Here is a 26,075-nt window from a genome sequence, read left to right as displayed (position 1 = left end):
CCCCACATCCCCCCCTCCTCACGGCCTGCTCCCGACCCACAGCCCCTCAGAGCCTCCTCAGTGCCCGCTCCCACTCCTCAGGGCCCCCTCCTGGCCTAAGGCCTCCTCAGGGCCCCCTCCTACCCTTCAGAGCGCCTTCAGGGCCCCCTCAGGGTCCCCTCATGCCCTTCAGTGCCCCCTCAGACCCCAAGGCCTCCTCAGAGCCCCCTCCCGCCCCTCAGAGCCTCCTCAGGGCCCGCTGCCGGCCAGGCCCTCCCTCTCCGCAGACCGCGGTGCCGGTGCCGTACCCGGTGCCGTACCCGGTGCCGCACCCGGTGCCGGTGCAGCTCCGCCGGCAGCTCGGGCCGAGCAGGCCCCGCGGCCACTACGGAAACGACCGACAAGACCCGCCCCCTTCCGCCCCGCCCCCTTCCGCCGTCAATGCCCGCCCGTCCCGCCCACGGCCGTCCCCACCTCAGAACACGGCCCGCCCCCCGCCCCGGGCAGGCCCCGCCCCGGAATTAAGCCCCGCCCCCGAGTCAGACCCCGCCCCCGACGGAGCGGGGGAGGCGGGGAAGGCGGGGGCGTGGGGGTCGGGGGGGAAAATGGGGGTGTCGGGGGGGGGATATGGGGTGAATTAGGGTGGCAATGCCAGGGGGACGTGGGGCGCAGCGTGGGGGGGTGCGATGGGGAAAATAGGGGTGTCAGAGGGATACGGGGTGCATTGGGGGTGAGGGTGCAGGGGGGCAAATGGGGGTGTCGGGGGAATATGGGGCGCATCGGGGGTGTAGGGGTACACTGGGGGGATATGGGGGTGCTCTGGGGTGTAGGGATGCACTGGGGTGATACGGGGGTGCACTGGGAGGATATGGGGGTGCACTGGGGGGGGTGGGGCTGCTTGGGGGGTTTGGAAGTGCCCTGGAGCGTGGGGCTACCCTGGGGTTTAGGGGTACAAGGGGGGGAGGCTATACAGGGAGATACAGGGCTACACTGGGGGATGGGTGTACAGGGGGGTGGGGGTGTACGGGCAAGTGGGGGTGCACTGGGGGTATGGGGTTGCCCTGGGGACTATGGGGGTGCACTGCCGTGGGGGGGTGCAGAGGGGAGTATGGGGACACCCCAGCCCCAGGCCTGTGGCTGTGCTGGGACTGCCCATATGACATGGGACCAGGGGGGTGCACAGGGCTGATGGGACCCCCCCAACTGCTGCTGTCACCTGCAGGGGTGGGGGGACCCTCCATGTGCCGCTGTCCCGCTTGTCCCCAGCCCCTGGCACGCCTGTCCTGGCCCTCATGTCCCACGGGCACCGGTGGGTTTGGGGGTCCAGGCAGCCCCCCACCCTGGCTGCCGCCGTGCCAGGGTGCTCCATGCCCCGGCAGTGCCACCCTGTCCCATGGCCCCAGTGGCTCCCGGTGCACCTCAAACCCCCTTCCAGGGCCACGAGGGTCCTTGCACCATTTTGAGGCCAGAAAGGGATGTTTTGGACAAAGGAGGGAGCAGAGGCAGCAGGTGGTGCAGCAGTTCCTTCCCGCCCGGTACAAAGGCAAAACAAACCGAAAGCGTGTCCGTGTCCGTGTCCGTGCCCGTGTCCGTATCTGTGCCCACGCTCCTCTGGGGGCCGTGCAGGCAGCCAGGGTGGCAGTGGGCGATGCCCTGGGGATGGCCACCGAGCCCCCTCCTACGCCGGGTCCCCGCGGGCACCCCAGCCCCATGCCCGGCTCGGCTCAGGCCAGGGGTCCCCCCGGCCCCCCGCTTGCTGCTGGAATCGGGATGATGGCTTTCCAGCTGGAAAAGTGGTGGCAGTGGCAGCGTGTCCTAGGTACCACCTCCCGCCTTCGCTCTCTGCCGCCAGTGTCCCCGCGATGGCTCAGACCTGGCCCCGGTCCCCCAGGACACCCCATCCCAGCCGGATGGGTCACTCCTCGACGTCTGCATCCCGCGGGGAGCAGCAGTGCCCCACTGAGCCCACGTAAACTGGGGTGCAGCAGGGTCCCCAGGGCGAGGGGGGATGCTTGCTGGGAGAGTCCGGCTCCTGGGGCACGATCCAGCCAGGGCGAAGGCTTATGGAGGAGCCAAGTGGGGGCTGTCACTTGTCACCGTCCCCCCTGGGTACCCCGGAGCCTGCCGTACCACGAGACTGAAGCAAGCGAGCATGCGAGGGTGGTGGGTGGGTGGGCGAAGAAAAACATCCTATTCACCAGGAGAAAGCGCCGGGCACCCCAAGGGCAGGGCCGGGGGCTTGGGGGTACACGCAGCACGGGGGGGGTGGCTCGGTGACCCGCTCCGGGGGTGCGAGAGGACCCATCCAGCCTCTGCTGCCACCCATGAGTGCCAAAAATAAGCATCCTCCTCTCGCCCATCCCCAGGAGCATCCTTTGGTCCCCAGGAGCACCCTTGGCAGTGGGGCCACATGCCGTCTTGGCACCGGGGTGGGGGCAGGATGTGGCCGGGGGGGGTCACACCGCCGTCGCCTTCCCACTTTGGGTTTCCATGATGTCTGTTCGTCCATCTGGAAGGGATTGGCAGGACACCGGGAGGAGGATGGGCAATGGCAGCGGCGTGGGGGGAATTTACAGGGTACCCGGGGGGGGTCCGGCGAGGGGTGATGCCATCCCCCATCTCCCCCCGGGGTCCCGTGTCCCTCGGGGGCGTCGATGCAGGGGGGTGTCCGGGGTTGGTTGTAATCAACTGGTGTCTTTTGCATCCCCCAGCGGATGGAAAGAAATAGGGTGGGCGATGTCAGACCAGGCGGTGGCGGGGTGGGCGTGGGAGCGGGGCGGCCGGATCCGGTGCTACTCGATCACCATGCAGCACGGGAGGTGCTGGGAGAAGTACTTGAAGAGCTCCGGGGTGGCACCGGGGCAGTTGGTGAGCTCCAGCTCCTCCAGCTCCTGCAGCTGCACCAGCCCCGATAGCCCCGTGGTGGTCAGCAAGGGGCAGCCTGCAAGAGGACAGGGCACACCATCATGCCAAAATACCATCACCCCAAAAAACCAGCACCCCAGAAAACCCCCAGTGCCCCAAAACCAGCACCACAAAACCACCAGCACCCTAAAATACCAGCACTCCCCCAAAAAGCACCCCAAAACAACAGCACCCCCAAAACCACCACCCCAAACACACTAGCACTTCAAAAAATCAGCATCCAAAACACCAGCACCCCAAAAACCCCAGCACCACAAGAGCACGGCCATGGACCCCATCCCCGGAGAGCTGAGCTGGGTGCGGGTTCCCTGGCAATTTGAGGGGATGCAGGAGCCGTGCCATGCTGGGGAGGGGGGATGCTGGCTGTCCCCCAGGCTGTCCCCAGGACTGTCCAGGTCCCCACACCCCGTGGGGACCTGGTCACCTCATCCCAGGGGAGCAAGGTGGGGGTCTCACCGGCCAGCGAGAGGAGGCGCAGGCTGCCCATGCTCAGGAGATGCTTCAGGCCAAAATCCTGCACCTGGAAAAGAAAATGGAGTGGGAGTGGGGCGGGGGACAAGGGGGGGTTCCATGGGGGGCGGCCACCATGGCACCAGGGGCTCAGCATCGCTGGGGCAGGGTGGCAGGGCAGGGAGCTGGGTGCAGGGGTAGGGAGCTGGGTGCTAGGGCAGGGTGCTGGGGCAGGGTGCAGTGGCTGAGTCCTGCTGAGCTCACAAGAGGACCCCATCCCTTCCCTGCTTCCCAGTACCAAGTCGTGGGGGCTCCAGCCAGCCTGGGGTGCCCACCCTGAGCTCGAGGCCCGTCCCCAAGGAGGTGCCAGCCACTCTGCCCTCCCCGCCGTGCCAGCCAGGGTGGGCATGGCTGTGTTCCCCCACCTACCTGGCAGCACCAGCGCAGGTAGAGGCTCCGCAGAGATGACATGGTGGACAGGTAGCTGAGGCCAGTGTCGGTGATCCGCACGCACCTGCCGGGGACACAGGGTGTCAGGGCCAGCTGGGAGTGGGACACCTATGGGTGTCCCCAGACTGTGGCCCCCCATGCAGCACCCACTGCTTCCAGCATGTCTCAGCATGGCATGGCACGGTGCGGCATGGCTTGGCATGGCATGGCATGGCATGGCTCAGCATGGCTTGGCATGGCATGGCATGGCATGGCTCAACATGGCATGGCATGGCATGGCATGGCTCGGCATGGCTCGGCATGGCTCGGCATGATGCAGCATGGCTCAGCGTGGTTTGGCATGGCACAGCATGGCTCAGCACAGCTTGGCACAACCCCGTACCTGTCGAGCACCAGCTCCTCCAGCTTGTGCAGGTCACAGGCGATGTACTCCAGGGCCATGTCGGTGATGCGAGGGCACCAGGAGAGGTCAAGGCTGCGCAACTTCCGCAGGTTCTCAGCCACCAGCTCCACACCGTCATCCGTCACCTTGGAGCAGCCTGAGAGGCTGAGGACGCTCAGGTTGGGCAGGCTGTGGACCATGTTGACCACGCCATGGTTGGTGATCTCCCAGCAGGAGTTGAGGCGGAGGGTGTGGGTGGTGTAGCCTTGCTTGGCGGTGAAGTAGGCGAGCGCCGTGTCCGTCACGTGGTAGGCTTGCAGGTTGAGCTCGGTGAGGTTGGGCAGGAGCTGCGAGATGGCGGCGATGGCGTCGTCGGCCACATTGATGCAGTCGCTGACGCTCAGCGCTGTGATGCGGGCGTTGAGGCTGGACCACAGCCCGGCCTCCGTGAAGTCGTTGCAGCCCGACAGCTCCAGCCGCACCACGCCCTGCATCTGCTCCAGCATCACCTGCCGAGGGGCAGGGGGTTAGGGCATGGTGGGCACCACCACCTGCCCTGCGCAGCCCCGTGCCCCGGCCTCAGCCCCCTCTGAGACCCCTGGGACTCTTTCTGCTGCCCCTGGCCCTGCATGGGTACAGCCTTCTCCCTGCCCCCCATCCCAGTGTTGGAGCAGCGCCCTGCTCTAGGACATGCCAGCATCCACAGGGACAGGAAGGGACAGGCAGGGACCCCTGGTTGCAGCCCCAACTGTGTATCTGGTGGTCTTGGCAGGGGCAGGATTAATGCCCACTCCCAGCCTGGGCACTGCTTGGGTAGGATGTGGCCACGGAGCAGCTGGTGCTGTGTTTGGCCGTGGTGCAGGGCAGGGGACCTCAGTGGGGACCTTGCCTGGCACCGTGCAGGACCATGAGTTGCTCCAACTCCATCTGCCCGCAGCCCCCTGCCCAGGCAACCCCCCTTGCTGGGGAGCAGCCAGCCAACCAGGGATGTCCCTGTCCCCTGAGCCCTGCTCATCACCCACCACTGCATCTACCACCCAGTGGCATGACCGCCTCGCCTGGCTTTGCCTTCCCAGCAGCATCTGCAGGCAGCATCCACAGGCAGCAGGGATGAACCCCCCAACAGCATCCTCACCCCCTGCCTGAGAGGGCAGCTCAGGCTGCAGCCCGTCCCACTGCCCAGACCACAGGCAGGGGCTAGTGATGCTGCCTGCACTCATGGGATGGCCATGCTGCTTGCCTGCTCCTTGCCTATGGCCGGTGAAAACTGCCCACGCATGTGTCCCCACAGCCACTGGGAAGGACCTGCCATTGCCACATCGTCAGCTACCCAGTCACCTTGCTGGGGTCACCTACCTCCAACCCTGCGTCCGTGATGGTCGACCTCTTAAGGCTCATGGACTTGACCCCCTTCTTGGAGAGGGGGTAGTTGTCAATGAACTCACAAATGTCCAGGTCGGAGACGCCCACGAGGCAGAAGCCGTCGAAGCCACGGACAGCAAAGCCCTGCAGGCTGACGAACTCCTTCTCACCACCGGGCAGGATGTTGTAGAGCTCTTTGGTGTGCAGGACGGGCGTCAAGCCTACCCAGAACTTGGGTTGGTAGAGCACCCGCCGCCACACCTTGCACACCTGCGCCAGCACGCACTTCTCGCATGCCGAAAAGTACCAGAACAAGCGGTTGAGGATCTTCTCGTCCACCGCCAGCTGCCTTTCCGAGGGCGAGCCGGGCAGCCGCTCTGGTGAGGGCTGCTCCGAGCCTTCGCTCGTGTTCAGTCCCACCAAGGAAGCGCCAGGAGGGGAGGAGACGCCGGCCAGAGTGGCCAAGGAGAGAGGGGAGGCCAGGCTGGGGATGGGCAGGTCGCTGCGATGGGCTAAGGCTGGGCTGAGGATGGCAGGCACGGAGGAAGGCTGGCACAGGCGGTTTTTCACGGCGGGGGTGCCTTTGGTGATGCTGGCAGAGCCAAGGCCGTTGGGTTGTGTGGGGATCTTCACCAGTCCATTGCGGGGCAAACATGGGGGCTTGGTGTCGCCGTTTCTCGGGTTCGACATCTTCCACAGGTCTCTCTGCAACACAGGGATGTTGGCTGAGGGGCTGCCGGACTGACAGGGAGAGCAGGCAGGGAGAGTGGGCAGGGAAGGCGGGCAGGGTTGGAGGATGTTGTGGCACCGTCAGGGAGGGAGATCCTGGGGGTCCCCGTGCAGGAAGCAGGATGGCACGGGGGAGCGGGCAGTGCAGGGCTGCTGGGCACAGCAGAAGAGGGGTCATGCCTGGGGCACAGAGTGGGGTCCTCCGAGGGGCTGTGTGGCCCTGGCATCCCCCATGATGGGGAATGGATGGGGATTTGTCCCCGGACATTCACATCCTTCTCTCAGCCCAGGATCCAGCCACCAATGGGAGATGGAGCAGGATCATAGAATCATAGGCTGGTTTGGGTGGGAAGGGACCTTTAAGGCCATCTAGTCCAACTCCCTGCAATGAGCAGGGGCATATTCAACTAGATCAGGTTGCTCAGAGCCCCGTCCAACCTGACCTTGAACGTTTCCAGGGATGGGGCATCGACCACCTCTCTGGGTAACCTGTGCCAGTGTTTCACCACCCTCAGCGTAAAAAATTTCTTCCTTATATCTAGTCTGAATGTGCCCTTTTTCAGTTTAAAACCATTACCCCTTGTCCTGTCACTACAGGCCCTGCTAAAAAGTTTGTCCCCATCTCTCTGATAAGCCCCCTCGAAGTGTTGAAAGGCTGCAATAAGGTCTCCCTGGAGCCTTCTCTTCTCCAGGCTGAATAACCCCAACTCTCCTAGCCTGTCCTCATAGGAGAGGGGTTCCAGCCCCCTGATCATTTCTGTAGAGGGGAGAAGAGGCAGCAGTGGTGGAGCAGAGCTGCCTGCACTCACTGTGCCAGCAAGGTGCTCGTCAGCAAGCCTGTGCCAGCCAGGAGCCTCACTGAGCCTTGCTGAGCCTCACAGCAGCCGGGCAGCACCCCAGCAAACCAGGCCAATAAATATTTCAGCAGCAGCGAGGCCAGCTTTCCAACGGCCCCGCCACACCCCGCCATCCATTATTCAACACGTTTCCCTCTATAAATACAGAGGTGAATAATTGATGGGGGCTCAGCCCCCCCCTCCTGCCCCAGCCGGTGCCTGGCGCAGGGCCCTGTCGGTGCGCTGCCTGTCCTGCCCACACCCTGTTTGCTGGTGCCATGCCAAACCCTGCCAAAGATCCGGTTCTGAGGCTGGAGGGTGCTGGGCTCCTGGCAGCCCCTAGGGACATGGTGAGGAGCTGGGGCCCAGGGGAGCGGCTTCCAGCCCAGGGAGCAGGGGACGGGGACATGGTCCCTGAGCCCCGAGGGATGGCTGGCATGTCCATCCAGCAGTGGTTGATGGGACCTGAGGACTTTCTCCATCACCAGCTCCCCCCAGACCCAAGATAAAAGTGAGACAAATATTTTAGCTGCTTGATTTGGGATGGAGATGGCCAGGCCCTGACAGAGGGGCACCGAGGGAGCAGCATCCCAGCCAGTGATGCTCAAGGCCCAGGTCTGCAGGCTCTGAGGATGCTCCATGCGGCCTGGGGGGGGATGGCTGCCAAGTGGGGTGCAGCCTAGATCCCCTGCTGCCCCCAGCCCATCACTTTCACCCTCACAGCATCCCTGGGCCTCATCCAGCCCTCCTGGAGCAGCCAGGGAGGGGAGCAGCCACCCAAAAGGCACCATGGAAGAGCCCAGGAACACAGGCAGCTGCCTCCAGCACAGCTGGCTAACCCCATGGGGTGCACGGCGTCTCCTGGGGACACTGCCTGGCACAGCAGGGTGGCAGGATGGGGCTGGTGGGAGCTGCTGAAGCCTCTCCCATGGTGCAAGTGGCAGTGGTGCGGAGATACCTGCAGCCAGCCAGGCCCGGTGGCAGTGGCAGCACGAGAGCCAGTCTCCGGGGATGAGCCCAGCCCTGTGCAGACAGTCTGGCGCCGTTCCCCTCTCGGATGCAGCTTTTGCTGCCTCTGTTCATGCTGCCCGACAGAGGAGCTGGGCCTCTGATGCTTGGACATGTGTTAAATTCACTTGAAAGCAGGAGAAGAGGAGGGGAAAGAAGGAAGAAACTTAAAACCAGCAGCTTGGTGTTTGGCAGCAATTAGGGAAGCAAACAGAACATGCACCAGGGTGTCTAACAGCCATACAGCACAAATCCAAACAGATAATTACCAGGCGGCACGGAAAGGCTGTCACTCCAGCATGGACCCCACAGCCAGAGCTGTGCAGCATGCTGGTTGCCCCCAGGGAGAGGGCAGGTGGTAGCAGAGGGGCAGCCTGGGGCCTCAGTAGCCCAAGGGGACAGTCACAGGAGGAGACAGATGCTGACAAGTCGCCGGACTGAAATGCAGCCAGCGGGAGGTGTTGGCAACGGTTACAACCAGCTCAGACCTCGGCTGGTCCCTGAGGCCGGGCTCGGGGGGGGGGGCGGGCTGAGTGGATTCAGCAGCTTTCCCAGTCCTGCGTTGGAAAGCTGAGCCAGGTCCCCCCTGCCCCAGGCGCTGAGGCTGCCTGGCTGGCTCACAGAAATCCCGAACTGTGAATGAGCTGGGAAGTCACTTCAAATAGAAAGACAGCCAGAGATTCAGGCCTTCTGGGCACAAGCAGGCTCCAGGCAGTGGCAGCGGGAGGCCGGGCACGCAGGCTGGCTGTACCCGGCTGCATCTCTCCAGGGAAATGGGCAGACAAGAATCTGGGGATTCCTACCACCCCAAAAGGAGCAGGTCTGCTTGGGGGGAGGATGCCAGACTGGAGAGGGTGGTATGGGGGCACAGACTGGAGAGGGGAGTGGGTCCAATAGCTGCTCTCTCCTCTGTCTCTGGCACCATGGGGCAGTGCTGGGATCTGCCCTGCACTGCTGCAGGAAAGCTGCTGCCTGCAGCCAAGCAGCCCCCCAGGTTCCTGCACCCCAGGGCTGAGGCTACATCACTCTGATGTACAAAATGCAAGTACCGCATCCTGCGGAGATCAGAGCTGCTGTGTGCTGGGATGCCCAGCACACATCCTGCCCTGTCCCAGGCCCTCCCTCCAACCCACTGAGACAGCAGAGGGACAGAGAGATACAAAGCCATTAGCCTTGGAGGTGTCAGCACAGAGCCCCTCTGATGTTGCAGCAGGTCCATGAGCACCTCCATATGCTTTCTGGTCACCCCAAAGCAGCAGAAGAGCAGAGATTTGGCCTTTTCTCCTCTCCCCATCATCTCACTGTTTGCAGATTGCATGACTGGGCCAACCACAACATCATCATCAGGAGAGTTCAGCACTTGGTACAACCATCCTTACTCTGGGATCCCACAGGAAAGGCCCAGCTTCACAACCCCCCTATAGCACTCCCACTCCGCTCTTGCAGGCCACAGCTCATGAGGGAAGCATCTGCCAGCAGTGGAGTGCCAGCTCCCAATCCACAGTGGGAGGAAACCTGACAAAAGCAAAGGGCAAAGTCTTTTAGTCTCCCAAATTCACTCCAGGGTGCACATTTCACAGGAAACATCATTGCCAGAGAAGTCACTCCATTCATGAGGGTTTTGTCATACACAATGAGCGATGATGCAGTGGTGGGGGGTGGATTTGACGCAGGAAGAGAGAAGGAAGAAGGGGGTCTAAGAGCCTGTCACTACAAACATTACACAGACGATGAAGATGCTGGGAAGAATAGGACAAAAGCTGCCAGGAAGACAGAGCTTGTCCAAGCCATTGGGAGAGTTTACCATCTCCATGTGGTAGTGAAGAGGGACGAGGGCCTCAAGAGATGGGCAGGATGATCAGTCCCCCTGTTAGTGCCACCCCTGCGTGGGTGTTCGCTGGGAGACCTCACGCTGTGGCAGATGAGACCCGCTGGATCAGGCAGTCATCCTACTGCAGCCAGGCTTGAGGGCGAGCTCTGGACCGGCTGGGCTTGAAGCCTACCGAGGTCTCTGGGTCAGCCGGGCTCGGAGGCCACTGGAGACCCGGGTCTGGCCAGGCGTGGGAGCCAGCGGGCCCCGGCCCTGCTGGCCGGGCGGGCCCCGTTCAGCACCGCGGACAGCGGCCCCGTTCAGCACCGCGGACAGCGGCCCGGCCCCGCGCTCTCCTTGCGTCACCCTACAAGGGCACCCCGCAAACGTGCCCCTGCGGGACCCCCCGCCTCAGCGGCCCCCTGCCAGGATCCACTATTGCCCTGCCAGGTCCCTGCCAGGATCCACTATTGCCCCGCCAGGTCCTTGTAAGAGATCCTACTATTGCCCCGCCAGCTCCGTGTGAGGATCCACTATTGCCCCACCAGGTCCCTTTGAGGACCCACTACGGCCCCACCAGGTCCTTGTAAGAGATCCTACTATTGCCCCACGAGGTCCTACTATTGCCCGGCCGGGTCCCTGCCAGGATCTACTATTGCCCTGCCATGTCCTTGTAAGAGATCTTGCTATTGCCCCACCAGGTCCATGTGAGGATCCACTATTGCCCCACCAGGTCCCTGCAGTCTCCTCTCCTGCCCTGCCAGCTTGCCGTGAAGCCCTGTTATTGCCTTGCCAGAATCCGAGGCTGCTGCAAAATTATTCCTGTGGAGCCACTGCTTCAGTGACAGGGCTGCTCAGCAGCAAGCAGCCATCACTCACGGCTTCCTGCACACACACACGCAGATTATATATATATATATATATATATGCATACACAGACACACAGGGGCACACACACAACCACCCTGACAGAGCCCCAGGAACTGGTGGATGCATCTTACACGAGCCTTGGCATTCAGCTGCACATATACATGCACACATACACACACAGAGATAAGCGCATGCACGCGCGCACACACACACACACAGAGGGTTGCATCAGCTGAATTCATTAGCCCATCTATTTTTACTAATGCAGCAAATCAAGTTGCTCTACAGGCGGAGAAAACATACCCGAGACATAGTGCTGTGGCAGAGCACAGAGCCAAGGCTTTTGTCCAGCACTCCTGAGGGTAAAGGCTCCCTGGGACTCCCTCAACTCTACACAACATCCCCAACCCGCAGCAATGCCAGGCAGGCTTTGGGGGGGCTGAACCTGCCAACCAAAGCACATGGTAGTAATAAAGACATCCCACTACAAAGATCGCCTTCCCTGGCAGCACTTAGTGGTGTGTGAGCTGCCTCCTGCTCTGATCCTATCAGGTCAGACAGCTGCCCGTGCCATGAGTAGAGGGTGTACAATCACCGGCCTCCGAGGCTGGGTCCCCTTGGAGGGCTTGGATGACCCCAGCAATGCAGAGGAGCTGCAGAAGGCCCTGAAGCAGTCACTGGCTCCCCCGGAGATGGAGGGACAGCGGGGTGTGTTTGAGTGGGGAGAAGCTGTACTTGTGCACGCGTGTGTGTGTACAGGCAGATCTGTACTCCTGGGCTCAGCACTCACACAAGTCAGCTGGGAGAGAGGCTCAGAGCACAGCTCCAAACAGCACTACCTAATCCCCCACTGCACAAGCCAGGAATTCGTGGTGGGGAAGGGCCTCGCTGCTCTGCCTGACCCCGGAGACCTGCCATTTGTGTGATGGGAGCCAGGAAACTCCTTCCTGAGACTACCCTGAGAGCCCCTGGGGAGACTGGAGGGCTGAGAACAGCTCTCCTGCTCCCTTGTTGGCTCCCAACGATGCTAAAGAGCTCATCCCACCTTGCAGTGGACAAAGAGGCTCAGGAGGGGCTGGGAATACAATTGGTATGAGTCCCATTCCTGCCGGCTGCTGCTCTCAGTGCTGGGCTGGCTGGTGAATCTGTCGCTGGGTCTCAGGCAGCTCATGGCCAGGCAGCGGAGCCATCATGATAGGTACTCCCCAGTACCACTATCCCCCAGGTCCCACAGCCTTTCTGAATGGCAAGACCTGGGTCTGGGCTCTGCGGGGCCAGCCCCATGCCCAGGGAGCTGGAGAAATTCTTGCTAAGGTGCCAAAGCCAAGCTCTGCTCAAGTCCCCACCACTTTCTGCTTAGCTGAGAGAACAGCTCATGTCCAGCACTGGGAGATGCTGCTCCTGTCCTCCCCAGCCCTCAGCATGGGGGAGTTGTAGGGAAGAGGCAAAGCTCCAGCCCCCCAGGCCTAGCCAGGTAAAACTTCCTCGCAACAGGCAGCGGGGTCTCCTCCAGCTGCCACAAGCTCTTCCTACAGGAGCATTTGTCCTCTCTGTTAAGACCCATATCTCCCAAAGACATCAAGCCCTGACCTCCCTCCCTACCCCAGGCAGCCCCATGTCCCCTGGGGGGGACCCCACACCCAAGAGGAACACGGGATGCACAGACCAGAGCAGAGCTGGACCTCAACGTGCTGCCCTGGGCCCATCTCCAGAGGTCCTGGCCCTCACTGCCATGGGAGGATGCTCATGCTTCAGCCAAGCTTTGCCCTGCTCCCCACTGACGGAGGTGAGGGGAAGAAGGAACAGCTCCTCTTGTGCTGGCTCCTGTCTGGCCTGGCCTCTCCTCAGTGCAAGCCCAGCCAGAGCCAGAGCATCCAGCATGTTACAGCCCTTCTCTTTACCCCTCCTGGGCCCCAGAAGGGGTGAATAAAATGCAAGAGTCCACAAGAAGAGAGGAGACAGGGGACCATGGCCCATGGCTGTCCCCCAGCCCCCTGTCCCCAGGACACGGATGTACTCCTCAGGTACTGCTGAGACTTGAGCCTCTTCTTCAAACTCCTTCATCCCTCCAGACACGGCAATGGCCACACAAACAGCGATGACCCTTTGCCCCTGGGCTTGGGGATCCGGCTGGGAGCCGGGGTCAGGGTGAGATGGATGAATGCCTATCCAACATGGGACCCATGGTCACGAGGCTTGTAGGATGCCAGGGCAGGCAGGCAGCATTCAGCCACAGGACTCCTCACTGCAGGGGGTTAGGGGGGACTAAATGCCGACACAGGCTCCAAAAAGCCATTAGATGCATCCTGGAAGCAAAGGTACTGGCCTGCTCCTACTCCTGCTCCTAGGGCAGCCCCGCAGCCGCCCACTTCCTCCAGCCAGGAGCTGGGCACGGGTCACACCTGCAGCAGAGAAACCCTGGAGAAACGGTTTCTCCTGACCTGCCCTCTCCCCAAACACTCTCCTCTTCAGCCCTGGCCCCCTTCTCTGCACTGCTGGCCCTGGAGCACCTAGCAAACATGGCTGGTCCCTATAGCAGGTGGGCAGAGGTTGGGTGGGGGTGGGATGCTGCCAAAGGAGCCCCGCTCGCCTGCGCACCCTATCCTGCTCCCTCCCACGCCATCAGCACCCACTCACCTCCCAAATCCCTTTTCCCCTCTCTGGGTGCTGTTCCATCCACACAGGCACTGGTGAGGAGCAATGGGCCATGGTTTGGAGATGGGGAAACTGAGGTACGGACAGAGCGACGTGGCTTTGCCATGGAGCTGCCAGAGTCCGAGCCAGGCACAACTTAAATCTGCAGAGCATGAAGGCAGGATCCAGCCCCCAAACTCAAAGTGCTCCTGCTCCAGCCACCCTTCCCCTGGCTGAAGCATGGCCATGTCCCCATGGGATGGTCAACATGGAGGTCACCCCTCCGGAGGGGACAAGGGGACCCTTTCCCCCTCCCACCTTCCTGCATGTGCCGTTCCGGCTCGAGCAAGGGTCCCTCCATCCCCAGGAGCAGGATCTGGGGAGGTGCGAGGTTGCCAGTGCTGGGGATGCTCGTCCCGCTGCTCCCTGCCACCGTGGAGCTGCTGGCATGGGGAGAAGAGCAGGCCCGGTGGATGGCAAAGAGATCGATGTGGGGGAAGCCAGCTCGGGGAAAAATAGATATCTAGCTCATTAAAAATGGATGCTCAAGCGAGTCCTCCCCACTCCAAAGCCACCTCCCTCCCTCTTCCTGGTAGCCAGAGTGAAATCAGCACCCAGCTTTCAGAGGAGGGGAGATGCCAGCATGGCACAGCGCTTGCTCTGCACCTGCTGCTCCCACACTGCTGCGTGCTGAGACCCCCTGGGTGCTATGGAGGGGGCCTGAGACCCCTGTACCCTGGGTGAGGGTGGTCGTGGAGCAGGATCTCTGCCAGGAGCATCCCCACTGCAGGGATTGCCACGCTCCGGCCTTTGCTGCCCAGGCACTGCCATGTCCCACCAGTGCCGGCGGATGCCCAAGAGCCAGAGCCGTCCTGGCCCGGTGCCCTGTGGCACCCCTGGACCCCCACCCAGCTGAGGTCATGGCGGTCTCTGCCTGGATGCTGCCACAACTCCGTGCCTCAGTTTTCCCCATCCTGCCCCAGCCCTTCCATGGGGCTCAGCCTGCCCGCCCAGCCCCCGGTGCCAGTCAGCATCATACAGGGACCCCTCCACGCGTCCCCATTCCCTGCCCTGCTGAAACAACCTGCCCCTGGTCCCTCGCCCCCCCTTCCTGGGCTGCTTGGGGGTCCCCAGCCCCATGCTGGGCTCTGCAGGACCCCACTGTGGGGCTCAGCCCCCCGGCCCCATCCCAGCTGGGGCCTTCCCCTTCCTCCATCCCCTGGACCCCAGGATGGGGGGTGGCTGCCCCTGTGTGTGTGTCCCCAGCCTGTGTCACCCTGCACCCAAGGAAAGCCCTACCAAGGTGGTGGGGTGTCAGGGTGCTGGGGTGTCAGGGGGGTGGGGTGCAGACCCGGGGGTGCCAACAGTCCCAGTGGTGCCACCAAGGAGGACAAGGGGCAGCTTGAGGGCCCACAGCAGAACCAGGGTGGGGGGAGCAAGCAGCAGCCCTACACCCCGGTGACCCTGTCCCCACCGTGATGTCATCCTGCACCCCCATCCCAAAGCATGTCCCCGTACCCACCCGACCCCCCCTCCCCGTTACCCACCGGGTGATGCCCGGCCATGCTGGGGGGGGTGGGTGGGCCACCACCTCCCCTCCCCCCCGGGTCCCCAAACCGGGGATGGGGGGCCAGCATCACTTGGCGGGAGCCGGGGCGGGGGAGAGTCACACCGACCACCATCCTCTGTTCAGCTACCGGGAGAGGGGAAACGGGGCGGGGGGGAGGGGGCGCGGGCGCCACCGGACCGGGAGCCCCGGGGCCGGGCCGGCTCCGCCGCCGTTATATAACGCGGCTCCATGATGCGGGATGCGGTGGGGGGCGGTTGCGGTGCCGGTGCCGGAGCCGGTGAAACCGGCACCGGCACCGGCACCGGCACCGGCTTTGTGTTGTAAAGGGTTTTCCCGAGCGGCTCTTACCTCCAGCACCGTCTCCCGAAGCTCATGCCATGCCTTGTGCCCGTCCTCTTTTGGTTGCAGGAAAAAAAACCAACCACACCGGGAAGATAAACCGGGACCCCCCCCCGCCCCAGCCCCTCCAAAAAATAAAAATAAAATAAAATTTAAAAATCCCCGTTGGAAAAGGGGCCGGATCCTGCCCGGCCCCCGCCCCAACCCCGCTAAACAACAGGAAAAATAAGCGGGGAGTAAGGGGAGGGGGGGGGAAATAGGGCCGGATCCGGATCCGGGGTGGGGGGTGGGGGGGATGGAGAAGGGGGGTCTCTCCTGCCAGCCAGCCCAGGGAGCCGGGAGCTGCTCGCACACGCACACGCGCGTTTGCACACCCGCACACGCGTGTCAGCAGCAGAGGCTGTTAAAGAGACACGGTCGCCGGTAGCGATAATGGATGGTGGCGGGATGGTACCGGCACAGGGACCGGCACCGGGAGGGAGCGGTGAGGTGAGGGTGCGGGACACGGAGGGAGAGATGCGGCTGGGGGGTGTGTGTGGGGGGGTACGGGCAGGGTTGGGCTGGCAGCTGGGTGTGCAGGCAGGGGGAGAGAGGGGTGGGTGGGTGGGTGAATGCAGGGGTGGAAGGATGGGGGGATGGAGGGAGGGAGGGATGGAGGGATAGAGCTGGAGGGATGGAGGGATGAATGGAGGGGTGGAGGCATGGAGGGAGAGATGGAGGGAAGAATGGAGAAATGGAAGGATGGAGGGATGGAGGGTGAGATGGAGGGAAGGCTGGACGGACAGACGGATGCTTGCTCTGGCTCTCTCTCCACCAGGGTGCTGGCAGGCCGAACATCCCTGTGCAGACCCCTGTCACCCCGGCAGCCGGCTCAGGCCCTGCTGACAACCCCTGGGGTGCAGCGGGGATGGTAGCTCCAGCTCCAGCACCCCAGGGTGCTGCACGTGCCCAGGGAAGGCTGCTGCACCCAGGTGCCGGGGGGGTTCACCTGCCCAGGCCATGGCTGGCAGTGGGACCTGCAGCTGGGGGATGCCCCATTGCTGCCCCCCCTATTTCCCATCGCCCCCAGCTCAGCATCCACCCAGCACCCCCAGTCTGCTGCCCAGATTCACCACTGCTCCCCAAAATGGAGGGAACTGGTTAGGTGCCACATTCAACCCTGTTCCCTCTGCTTTCCCCTCGCACAGCCCCATGTGAGCAGTGGCACCAGCTCGGCCGGTTGCCCCCAGCTGGGCCCTGGGGAGGCTGATGGAGCTGCCTGGATCCGGCCGCCTGGCTCCTGCCTCCATTATTTATAAGGCAGGTCGGGTTTCGCACTGGCAGCCGGGAGGGAGTTTGGGGGAGGAGACTGTGCACACACTCACACTTGCACTCACACTCACACTCACCCCCTCATCCCACCCTGCTCAGAGGGTGACAAAAGCAGGAAAAGGGGCCGGAGGGGCCGGTGACTGCAGAGACATGCAGGTCAGTGACCTCATCCAGGTGACATGTCTTTTCCCCATCGCCTGAGGAACTGGGGGTCCCTCCCCCCATGATCCTTTGTCCCCCCAGCAATGCTCGGTTCCCTCGTGATGCCTCATCCCCATGGGGGTGTCCCAGGGGAATTCTCACCCAGCAGCAGCCTGGGAGCAGCAGGTGGTGGTCCAGCCCTCCAGGGGCACGCTCTGCTCCCAGAGCAAGCCCAGTGCCAGCAGGACTGGCAGGCACCGGGAGGCAGTCGGGCCCCGGATGGTCCCTGTTGTCCCCTTGATCCTGGCACAGCCCCATTGTCACTAACCTCTGCCAGCTCCGGCCCCAGAGGAGACACACTGGGGTGGCCCCATGTCCTGGGGACATTTTCATGCCAAGAAGGATCACAACTCCTCCACACGCCGGAGGAGTCCCTGGGCGGGGGATGTCTCCGTGCACATGTCCCCAGTGGAGGGGACACAGCTGGGGTGGACCCCCTGGGCTGGGTACCCACACCCTGAGGTGCCCGGCTGCCCCAGCTCACCCCACAGCCGCGGGCAACCCCGGCTTGTCAACCTGTGCTGTGGCAGGCCAGGGTCCCTGAACTTCCCTGGTCCACGGGGACCGTCCCTCCCGGGTTCCAGGAGAGCGGTGGCCAGCGTCCCCACGCTCAGGCCAGGGCAGCAACCGAGAGCCAAGTGACACCGCTCCTTCACACCTCATCTTTATGGGAACTGCCAGAACCCCATTGGCCTCCGTTGCCCTCCCATCCCCACCGCCCTGGGGATGCTGAAGGTTCTCACCCCACGCACCCAGCCCGCCCCATGCCGATGGCACCCCGGGGCCAAGCATCACCTGTCCAGCCGGACTACTGGTGCCAAAGCTGGACCGCAGTGCGCCGGGTGCCGTCGCCGCGGCAACCGCCGTCGCCTAGCGCCGGCTGTCTCCCGGTAACCCGTCGCCTAGCAATGGGGGATTTTTCACAGCTCGGGATGAAGAGTTGAAAGTTATTTTTAGCCCGGGCTGCGAATCAATAGGCAGCTCCATTCGCCGCCCCGCAGGATGCACGCGCGGGGCCTTGCTGCGGTGGCGGAGTGGGGAGGGGGCTGCCGAGGGGAGCGGGGTGGCCTGGCTGGCCTGGGGTCATCACCCCGGCACAGCCCCCAGGAGACCTCCCTCCCCCCCCAGGGCTCAGCCCCCTTTGTGCTGACCCCAGGGCTCAGCCCCTCTGGCCCCCCTCAGTGCCCTCTGTAGGGCTCGGACCCTCCGAGCCCCCCCCGAGGCTCAGAAACCCCCCAGGGCTCCCTTCCCCCTCCAGGCCACACACAAATGAGGGTGGGTGAGGGCAGGACCCAGCCATGGGGTCTCTCGGTCTTCTGCGGGGACCCTCACACAGCCATGGGGATGATCACACCACTGCGGGGACCATTAGCTTTCTGTGGGGACCCTCATGTCACTGTGGGGACCCTCATCCAGCTGCTGGGAGCCTCATCCTGCCATGCGGACTGTCTCCCGCTAGTGTGGACCCCCACCTTGCCATGGGAACCCTTGCTCTGCCATGGGGACCCCCACCTTGCCATGGGGACCCCCACCTTGTGTTGAGGACCCCCACCTTGCTATGGAGAACCCCCCTTTGCCATGGGGAACCCCACCTTGCCATGGGGGCCCTTGCCTTGACATGGAGACCTCTGCCCTGCCGTGGAAGACCCCTGCCTTGCAATAGGGACCACCACCTTGCCATGGCAACCCTTGCCTTGTCATGGGGACCCTCGCCCTGTGGTTCCCCTCCTGAGAGCCTCCCTGAGCTCCTCCAGCCTCTCTAGGGCTCGTGCCTGCCCTCAGGGGCACCAGCCTGGGGGTCCAGATGCTCAGGGGCACCGGGAGGGGACGGAGCCTGTTTGGCACCCAGGTTCCATGGGGAAGGGCTGGGGGTATCCCCGCACGGCCCCGGGGCTGGGCCAGGAGTTGAGGCGAGGCTCCTCAGCTATTTTTTAAAGATTAGGTGGGTGCCTACCACAGCCGCATCTCCTGCGAGTGCTCTGGTGGGTGGGAGAGCTCCCCACACAGCCATGGGGGGTGGAGCAGCGGGATGAAGAGAGACTGGGGACCCCCAGCCTCTGAGCAGCCCTCCATAGTTCCAGACCCCCCGAGTTCCCCTTTTCCCTTTCCAGGAGGGTTTCTGCCTCCGGGCACAGCCCAGTCTGGAGCATCCGTGCCCTTGCCATCCCCACAGCGCAGGGTGGAGAGTGCTCAGATCCACCCCACGGAGACCCTTTTGTGGGCATGGGGGATGCCCCAGCTCTGTGGGGAAGCCCAAAGACCTGCTCAGTGGAGGGGACTGCCCAAGAAAGGAGAAAGCTCTGCTGAAGCTGGGTGATCTGGCGGGGAGATGGAAGATCATCAAAAAAGCACAAAGGAAAGAACCAGGGTCCCTCCTGCTGTGGGGGAGACATGGAACCCCAAAGCCCTGGGTGCCCCAGAGGTGGCAGATGGGTTGAGGGCACATCGGCCACATGCACTGGCACAGCTTGAGACCCCCCTGGAGCACTCATCCAGCTCTGGGGTCCCTGCACAAGGCAGAGCTGGACCTGTTCAGAGCGGGTCCAGAGGGGACCACGGAAATGGCCAGGGGGCTGGAAGAACCTCTCCTGTGGAGAAAGGCTGGGAGATGTGGGGTTGTTCAGCCTGGAGAAGACCTTTCTGCAGCCTGTCAACATATAAGGGGGCTCAGAAGAACGATGGAGAGAGGCTTTTCACCAGAACCTGTAGTGACAGAAGGGGTGATGGGTTTAAACTGGCAGAGGGTGGATTTAGCCTGGCTCTAAGGAAGAAATGTGTTGCGGTGAGGGCGGTGAGAGGCTGCAGGAGGTTACCCACAGGAGCTGTGGATGCCCCATCCCTGGGGGGCCTCAAGGCCCTGGATGCGGCCGGAGCAGCCCGACCCCAGGGGGGATGTCCCTGACCCCGCGGGGGATGTCCCTGCCCAGGGCAGGGGTTGGACCGGGTGATCTTTGAAGGTCCCATTCGATGAGTCGATGCTGTGCTCCGCTGCAGGACGTGGCTTCCCCCCACCCACCCCCTCCCCGTAGACCCTCGGGGTCCCCCAGCCCCGGGACGGGGTGGGGGGGCGGGCGGAGCAGCCGCCGTGCCCGCGGTCACAAGAGGGCACTGCGAGCCCGAGCATCCCGGGGCCCCGCTGACCGGAGCGGGCCGGGGGCGGGGAGAAGCCCGGGGCCAAGCCGGGAACCCGGAGCGACCCGGGACCCTCTTGCAGGGGCCAGCGGTTTCCCCTGCCCCCCTGCTCGGGCAGCTCCCGGGGGGCTACCGGCCCCCAGCCCCATGGGGTGCCACCCTCCCTGCGGCAACCGGGAGCAACGGGGACAAGGCCAGGGGACACAGCGGGGATGCCGGGTAGGGCCAGGGGACGCGACCACCGCCCAGAGCCCCCGGGCACGGCCGGCAGCCCCGGGGACGCGGCGTTTCGGCCGGTGGCAGCTCCAATAAAGCCCAGAACTGCTTTGCCCCGCCGGCTGGTCCAGAAGGTTGAGTGAACTGGTGGGTGCTTAGGGTGGGTGGGCTTTGCCCGGTCCTGGGTCAGTCCCAGCTCCGGTGGCGGCTCCGAAGGGGCTGATGGCCCCTCCCCCGATGGCCGTGCCCCGAAGGCAGGGGTGCCCCCGGCCCGGTGGCTCGGGGGAGGGAAGCCAGGGCTGGCCGCGGTGGGTTTGTCCGGCTGGTGCTGAGGTTTCTGCCCGAGCACCCGGTTAAGGTGGCTCAGGGTGCTGCACACCCGGGCTGTGGCAGGGGGCCGGGGGTGCCAGCTCACCCCGGGGTGCTGGGGTGGGGTTAGGGCAGACTCACTGCCATGTACCCACGGGGACGGTGACACCGGGCTCCAGCCTGCAAAGAGCCACGTCCCACCAACCCACACCCTGGGGTGTCCCAAGGGAAAGTCCCCTGAGGGTGCTGAGCACCCCACCAGGAGGGGAATCGGTGGGGTGAGGTCCCTGCCTGCGGACAACAGCACCCGGTGGCACCAGTGCCACCCCACCTCTGGTGCCACCTCACCTCTGGTGCCACCACACCTCTGGTGCCACCTCACCTCTGGTGCCACGTCACCTCTGGGGACCTGGCGGAGGCTGTTTGTGGGCTCCCTGGCTGGCCCTCCCCACCCTGAGCTCTGACCCCAACTGGCCCCGCTTCCCCATGGTGGCACAGGGTCCGGTCCCCGGACCATGGCCCCCATCTCACTGTGATCCGGCTTCACCGTCGCAGCCAGGCCCTTGAGCCCAGCCACCCTCTGGCAAACCCCACGCGGTGGCTGGTGGTCTTGGCACGAGGGCCAGCAGGCACAGAGCCCCCCACCCTGACACCCCCACCCTGACACCCCAACACCCCGACCCCCCCCCTCCCCAGCCGGCTCCACCTTAACCCGCAGCCCCTCCGGCCCCTCATTTTTCCACGGATTCCAGCAGCTTGACTTCTTTCAGCATCACTTCATGGCCAGAGAGCTGCAAATCCCCCTCTCCCCCTCCTGCCACCCCCCCCTCCACCGGCCCCCTCCCCTTTCTCCCTTCCCCTCTTTCTTTCCACCATCCAAATTTACAATCCCTCATTTCCATTCCGCTCCACCCTCTCGCCGGGGACTTTGTTCCCGGCCTGTATCATCCCATCCCAATTGTTCGGTGTTTATTTCAAACATTTTGGCGGGCTGTCACTGGATGGAAACTTAATTAATTGTGGGGTTTGTGGTGCCGGCACAATAGCGGCTGAAAAGGGGGGAGAGGCAGGGGTGTTAAAATCCCGAGGGGCAGGTTTGGAGGGGGGGGGAAAGTGGGGGTTCAGGTGTGCGTGACCCCCGTGCCAGGCCCTCTGCCACGCGCCTGTGCTTTGCCCTGGTGACGAAAATACCCCCGTGGGGAGGGGGGTGCTGCTGGGGGGGGGGGTAGTTTATATGGAGGTTGGGGTGTGCGTAACTCTTGGGGTACACAGTGGGGGGGGGGCTGTAAACCAGGGGGGCTGTAGCCTGGGGTCTGCATAGACTGGGGTGTGTATAGCTTGGGGTGTGCATGGCCTGGGGTGGGCATAGTTTGGGGTGTCTGTAGCCTGGGGTGTGCTTAACTTGGGGTGTGCACAGCCTGGGGTGCCGATAGCCTGGGGTGTGCGTAGTTTGGGGAGTCTGTAGCCTGGGGTGGGCATAACCCGGGGTGTCCATAGCCTGGGGTGTATATAGCTTGGGCTGTGCATAACTTGGGGTGTACGTAGCCCGGGGTGTCCATAGCCTGGGGTGTATATAGCTTGGGCTGTGCATAACTTGGGGTGTACGTAGCCCAGGGTGTACGTAGCCCGGGGTGTGCGTAACTCGGGGTGCGCGTAGCCTTGCCTGTGCAGGGTTGGGGTGTACCCAGCCTGGGGTGCCTGTAGCCCGGGCTGTGCGCAGCAGCCACGGCTGCACGTAACTCGGGATGCACACAACCGCGGGTCTCCGTAGCCCGGGGTGTACCCGCCGTGCCCCAGCCCCGGTGTCCCCCCTCCTCGCCCCGGGCCGCTGGCAGCCGGCCCGGCCGGTATCCCCCCCCCCACCCCCACCCCGGGGACCCCCGGTCCCCGACCTGGGGGGGGGGGGGTCCCGGGGAGGCTCCCCGGGGATGCCCGGGGCGGGCGCTGCCGGTGCCGGAGAAGGGGGGGTGCCGGGGGGCGGCCCCGCCCCGCCGCCGCCATTGGCGGAAAGTTTGGGGCGCGGCGCGGGGTGGTGGCCCCGCTCCCCCCCCGCCCGTGCGGGCAGCGGTGCGGGCAGGGCCGGGCAGGGCCGGGCCGGGCCGCCCCGGGGCCGCCGCGGGCGCGGCCATGTGGGCGCTGCGGGCGCTGTGCCTGGCCGGGCTGGGCGCGGCGCTCGGCGGTGCCTCGGCGGATCAGTGCAGCTGGAGGGGCAGGTAGGCACCGGTACCGGTACCGGTACCGGGGGCGGGGGGGGGGCAGTCCGGGGTGCGGGGGCGGGGGGCACACACGCGGGTCCCCCCCCCCGGGGAGTTCCCGCCGCCCGGGCAGGAAAGGCTCGGGGGGGGGGGGGTGTGTGGGGAGGGTGGCTGTCGTGTGTGTCGCCCCCCCCCCCCCCGCCGGACAGGCAGCGGGGAGGGGCTGCCACCACCTCCTGCATCCGCGGGGCAGGGTCACGGGTGGGATGCTGGGACCTGCGCCTGCCTCAGTTTCCCCACTCCTGGGTGCGGCTGCTCCCCCCCCCCCCCCCGCCCCCGGAGGGATGCTGGTCCCCGGGGTGCAGGGGCCGTAGGGCTCCCCGCCTCTCCGGGATCCCCTTCCCGAGCTCCCCCCCACACACACCCCGTGAAACGCAGCTCTGCGGCCGGCGGGGCCCCCAGTCCCTCGCCAGGGCCCGAGGTGGGGAAGGCTCCGAGCTCCGGAACAAAGAGCCGGGGCTCGCCAGGAGGGGCTGCCGCCAGCCCCACGCGGGAGGCTTGGGGGGCCACGGGGACCACGAGCAGCGTGGCCGGGACAAAGCAGCCCCACGGCTGCCTCCGCTCCCCCCAGCCTGGTTTTCCCGCTTGTCCTCCCCCCTCCGCCCCCCTGCTAAAAACGTGGCTCCGGGCACCATTTACATGCGAGTCCGAATCCTGCGGGGGGGTGGGGGGTGTAACCCTCCCAGCACCCACCGGGGATCCCCCAAAGCAAGGGAATACACAACCCCAAGGCCACGGGCAGCCTGGCAGGGGTGGCTTGGGAGCCCACCCTGGGTGCGAGTGGAGGGCCTGTGCTGCCGCAGCCCCCCCTCAGCCCCCCTGGGAAGGTCCTGGGAAACATGAGCACCCCCCAAATGATGCATTTGCACCCCAAGTCTGAGGCATCGAGGGTTTGGTGCTATTCCTCCCCGTGTTCATCCCGCACGCCTCCGCAGAGGTGCTGCTCAAGAGTGCCGGGGTGCTGCCACACCGGGGGGGATGTGGGCTGGGGGGGGGTCCCTGTGTCCTGGAGGGTCCCAGCTGATGGGAGCCGCTGTGCCTCGCAGCGGGCTGTCGCAGGAGGCAGGCAGCGTGGAGCAGCTCTCCCTGCACTGCGCCGAGGGCTCGCTGGAATGGCTGTACCCCACGGGGGCCCTTCGCCTCCGCCTGGCCCCCCGCCTGCCCCCCCCTACCGCCGCCGTCAAAGGCAGGAGCCCCCAGCATGTCACCGCCTGCGTCAAACCCGCCGGCACCTTCCGGGGGGCTCAGCTCTACCTGGAGAGGGAGGGAGTGCTGGAGCTGCTGCTGCCGGAGGCCCCCCGCCCTCGCGTCCGCTGCTTCAGCTGGCTGCCCCGGGAGAAGGTGGCTCTTTTCCTGCAGGCCACCCCGCACCGCGACATCAGCCGCCGCATCGCCGCCTTCCGCTACGAGCTGCGGGGGGACTGGCTGGCTCGTCCGGCGCTGCCCGCCGCCAGCTTCACCGGAGAAGGTGAGAGCCGAGCGTCCCGGGTCAGCCTCCCTCAGTTTCCCCAGGGCTGCCTCCGCCTCCCTTGCTGGGGTGTCCCCCGTCTGCACAGAGGTGAAGGGATGGAGGGGCCGGATCCGGGGTGGTCACCCCAAGGCCGGTCACCGGCAGCCACCGCGGTGACGGGTGGTGACGGGCTGTGCTTGGCCGTTGCAGGGGCGTGCCGGCCGTGCAACGACACCGAGATCCTGATGGCCATTTGCACTAGTGACTTTGGTAAGTGCAGCCCCCATGGGTGCTGGGAGGGTCCTGGGACCCCAGGGGAGGGAAGGAAACTCTAACTGGGGGGGCAACAGCCCCACTGGCAGCCCTGGTCGCCCCCTCCTGGGCTGGCCTGGCTTGGGCTGTGGCCATCAGTGTCACAGAGGATGCTGCGGGATGGGGATGGGGACGGGGATGGGAATGGAGATGGGGATGGGGATGGGGACAAGGATGGGAAAGGAGATTGGGATGGGAATGGGGATGGGGAGAGGGATGGGGACAGGGACAGGGACACACTGATACCCCTCCCTGCATTCCCCCTGCAGTGATCCGTGGCAGCATCCGGAGCGTCTCCAATGACGTGGAGCTGCAGGAATCCATCATCGGGGTGAGCGCCGCCCGCATCCACCGCCAAAAGTTCCCCCTCTTCCAGGCAGGGGGGCGGCCGGGGCGGCCAGCGGGCAGCATCCGCACCCCGCTGCGCTGTGGCGTCAAGCCAGGCCCCGGCACCTTCCTTTTCACGGGGTGGCTGCATTTTGGCGAAGCCTGGCTGAGCTGCGCGCCCCGCTATAGGGACTTCCAGCGCATCTACGAGGGGGCACGGCGCACGCGCCAGAACCCCTGCGAATTCCCCGTGGACTGAGGGGCTCGGGGAGGGCAGCCTGGCCCTGCGGGTGCTGGGGGCCTGGGGTCCCACAGGCAGCGAGAGCATCCCCGGGGGGATGCAGGGGCAGCGTGCCAGCAGGGATGGTGCCCAGAGGGACCGCAGCACTTCGGTCCTTGCTGGGTAGTCAGGCCCCAGCAGCACCCGCCACCGGACTGGGGGGGGTCCCGGGAAAATCCTGCCGGAAGGGAAGGGATTTTCCCAGGGCGCACTTGCCAGTGGTCCCCAAGGGACCTGCCCAGGTATGGGGTGCAGCGGCATGGGGCAATGGGTTAGGGGCTCCCAGGGGACTGGGGTGCTGCAGGCTCGGGGTGCTGCATGCTCAGGGGATGCTGCGGGCTCGGGGATGCTCTGGGGCACAGTGGGTCCAGCACGATGGGGGCAGCTGTCTCCCCCCAGGAGGGCTCGGTGGTGGGTGGCCGTGGCAGTGGGTGGCCGTGGTGACAGGGCTGGGAACACGGTGTGGTTGCGGAAGGGCCAGGAGGTGGATCTGCAATGTCGGGGGTGGAAAGGGGAGCAGGACAGTGGTGAGCCTTGCCCTGGCCCTGCCTGCAATGTGGGGCTCGGGCAGGAGCCGTGGGGTGGATGCCGAGGAAGAGGAGCGAGGCCGAAGGGAGCGAGGGGGATGGCAAGGCGGGAGGAAGGCTGGCGCAGGGACCAGAGGTGTGCCTGGCACAGCTGGGGCAGGACCAAAGCGCCGATGCAGGAAGGTGCTGGAGGAGCCGGGAGAGGTCAGGCAGTGCCACCCATCACCGCCAGCCAGGGGCTGTGGCCTCGCGGCGGCTGCCAGGTCCCGCTGTGCTGGGTTGCCAGTGGCAGGGCACGCCGTGCCAGCCGGGGGGAATTTTTGACCGTGGGGGTGGGGGGCATCATATGTGCACTAAAGTTATAATGATACCAAATTTGTGACTTTTTTTATAAACTAAGCTGTATTTGTA

At 64.7% G+C, this 26,075-nt stretch overlaps 3 protein-coding genes across 9 annotated transcripts in view; 1 reads left to right on the top strand and 2 right to left on the bottom strand.

Moving 5' to 3' along the window:
- WDR24 (WD repeat domain 24) overlaps nucleotides 1–2,737 on the bottom strand; it is a 9,689-nt gene extending 6,952 nt beyond the window's left edge. The window contains exon 1 of one of the 4 annotated variants that reach the window (XM_069809660.1): nucleotides 1,534–2,737. The gene's annotated coding sequence lies outside the window, so the exon portion shown is untranslated. Of the gene's footprint in view, nucleotides 1–287; nucleotides 394–1,533 lie in introns of those variants that run through there. The other 3 variants (XM_069809657.1, XM_069809658.1, XM_069809659.1) reach the window with 3 other exon arrangements.
- Nucleotides 1,488–15,687, bottom strand: FBXL16 (F-box and leucine rich repeat protein 16). 3 transcript variants are annotated; one of them, XM_069809681.1, is made up of 6 exons: nucleotides 15,354–15,687; nucleotides 5,543–6,253; nucleotides 4,187–4,695; nucleotides 3,784–3,868; nucleotides 3,361–3,424; nucleotides 1,488–2,920 (listed from the first exon to the last, which is right to left on the bottom strand). In XM_069809681.1, the coding sequence occupies exons 2-6, from the start codon at nucleotides 6,236–6,238 to the stop codon at nucleotides 2,772–2,774; spliced, it is 1,503 nt and encodes a 500-aa protein (XP_069665782.1). In that variant the 5' UTR covers nucleotides 6,239–6,253; nucleotides 15,354–15,687; the 3' UTR covers nucleotides 1,488–2,771. The 3 variants fall into 3 exon arrangements, with proteins under 3 accessions (XP_069665782.1, XP_069665781.1, XP_069665780.1); XM_069809680.1 differs by lacking the exon at nucleotides 15,354–15,687 and adding an exon at nucleotides 9,926–9,949; XM_069809679.1 differs by lacking the exon at nucleotides 15,354–15,687 and adding an exon at nucleotides 8,072–8,612.
- On the top strand, nucleotides 15,672–26,075 carry METRN (meteorin, glial cell differentiation regulator). 2 transcript variants are annotated; one of them, XM_069809700.1, is made up of 4 exons: nucleotides 15,672–15,833; nucleotides 23,815–24,236; nucleotides 24,429–24,488; nucleotides 24,800–26,075. In XM_069809700.1, the coding sequence occupies exons 1-4, from the start codon at nucleotides 15,781–15,783 to the stop codon at nucleotides 25,114–25,116; spliced, it is 852 nt and encodes a 283-aa protein (XP_069665801.1). In that variant the 5' UTR covers nucleotides 15,672–15,780; the 3' UTR covers nucleotides 25,117–26,075. The 2 variants fall into 2 exon arrangements, with proteins under 2 accessions (XP_069665801.1, XP_069665800.1); XM_069809699.1 differs by lacking the exon at nucleotides 15,672–15,833 and adding an exon at nucleotides 22,563–22,726.

Source organism: Haliaeetus albicilla, chromosome 22 (genome assembly GCF_947461875.1).
Source record: "Haliaeetus albicilla chromosome 22, bHalAlb1.1, whole genome shotgun sequence".
Taxonomy (NCBI): domain Eukaryota; kingdom Metazoa; phylum Chordata; class Aves; order Accipitriformes; family Accipitridae; genus Haliaeetus; species Haliaeetus albicilla.
Note: the sequence above shows the minus strand (reverse complement) of the source record. Positions and strands in the feature narration are given on the sequence as shown.

Excerpts from the sequence above, each read along its gene's own strand:
- METRN (XM_069809699.1), top strand. The coding sequence starts at position 22,641 with ATGTGGGCGCTGCGGGCGCTGTGCCTGGCCGGGCTGGGCGCGGCGCTC. Across the intron at positions 22,727-23,814 it reads CAGTGCAGCTGGAGGGGCAG|CGGGCTGTCGCAGGAGGCAG; the intron begins GTAGGCACCGGT and ends TGTGCCTCGCAG. Across the intron at positions 24,237-24,428 it reads CGCCAGCTTCACCGGAGAAG|GGGCGTGCCGGCCGTGCAAC; the intron begins GTGAGAGCCGAG and ends TGGCCGTTGCAG.
- FBXL16 (XM_069809679.1), bottom strand. The coding sequence starts at position 8,236 with ATGTCCAAGCATCAGAGGCCCAGCTCCTCTGTCGGGCAGCATGAACAG. Across the intron at positions 4,696-5,542 it reads TCACGGACGCAGGGTTGGAG|GTGATGCTGGAGCAGATGCA; the intron begins GTAGGTGACCCC and ends GCCCCTCGGCAG. Across the intron at positions 3,869-4,186 it reads GAGGAGCTGGTGCTCGACAG|GTGCGTGCGGATCACCGACA; the intron begins GTACGGGGTTGT and ends TGTCCCCGGCAG.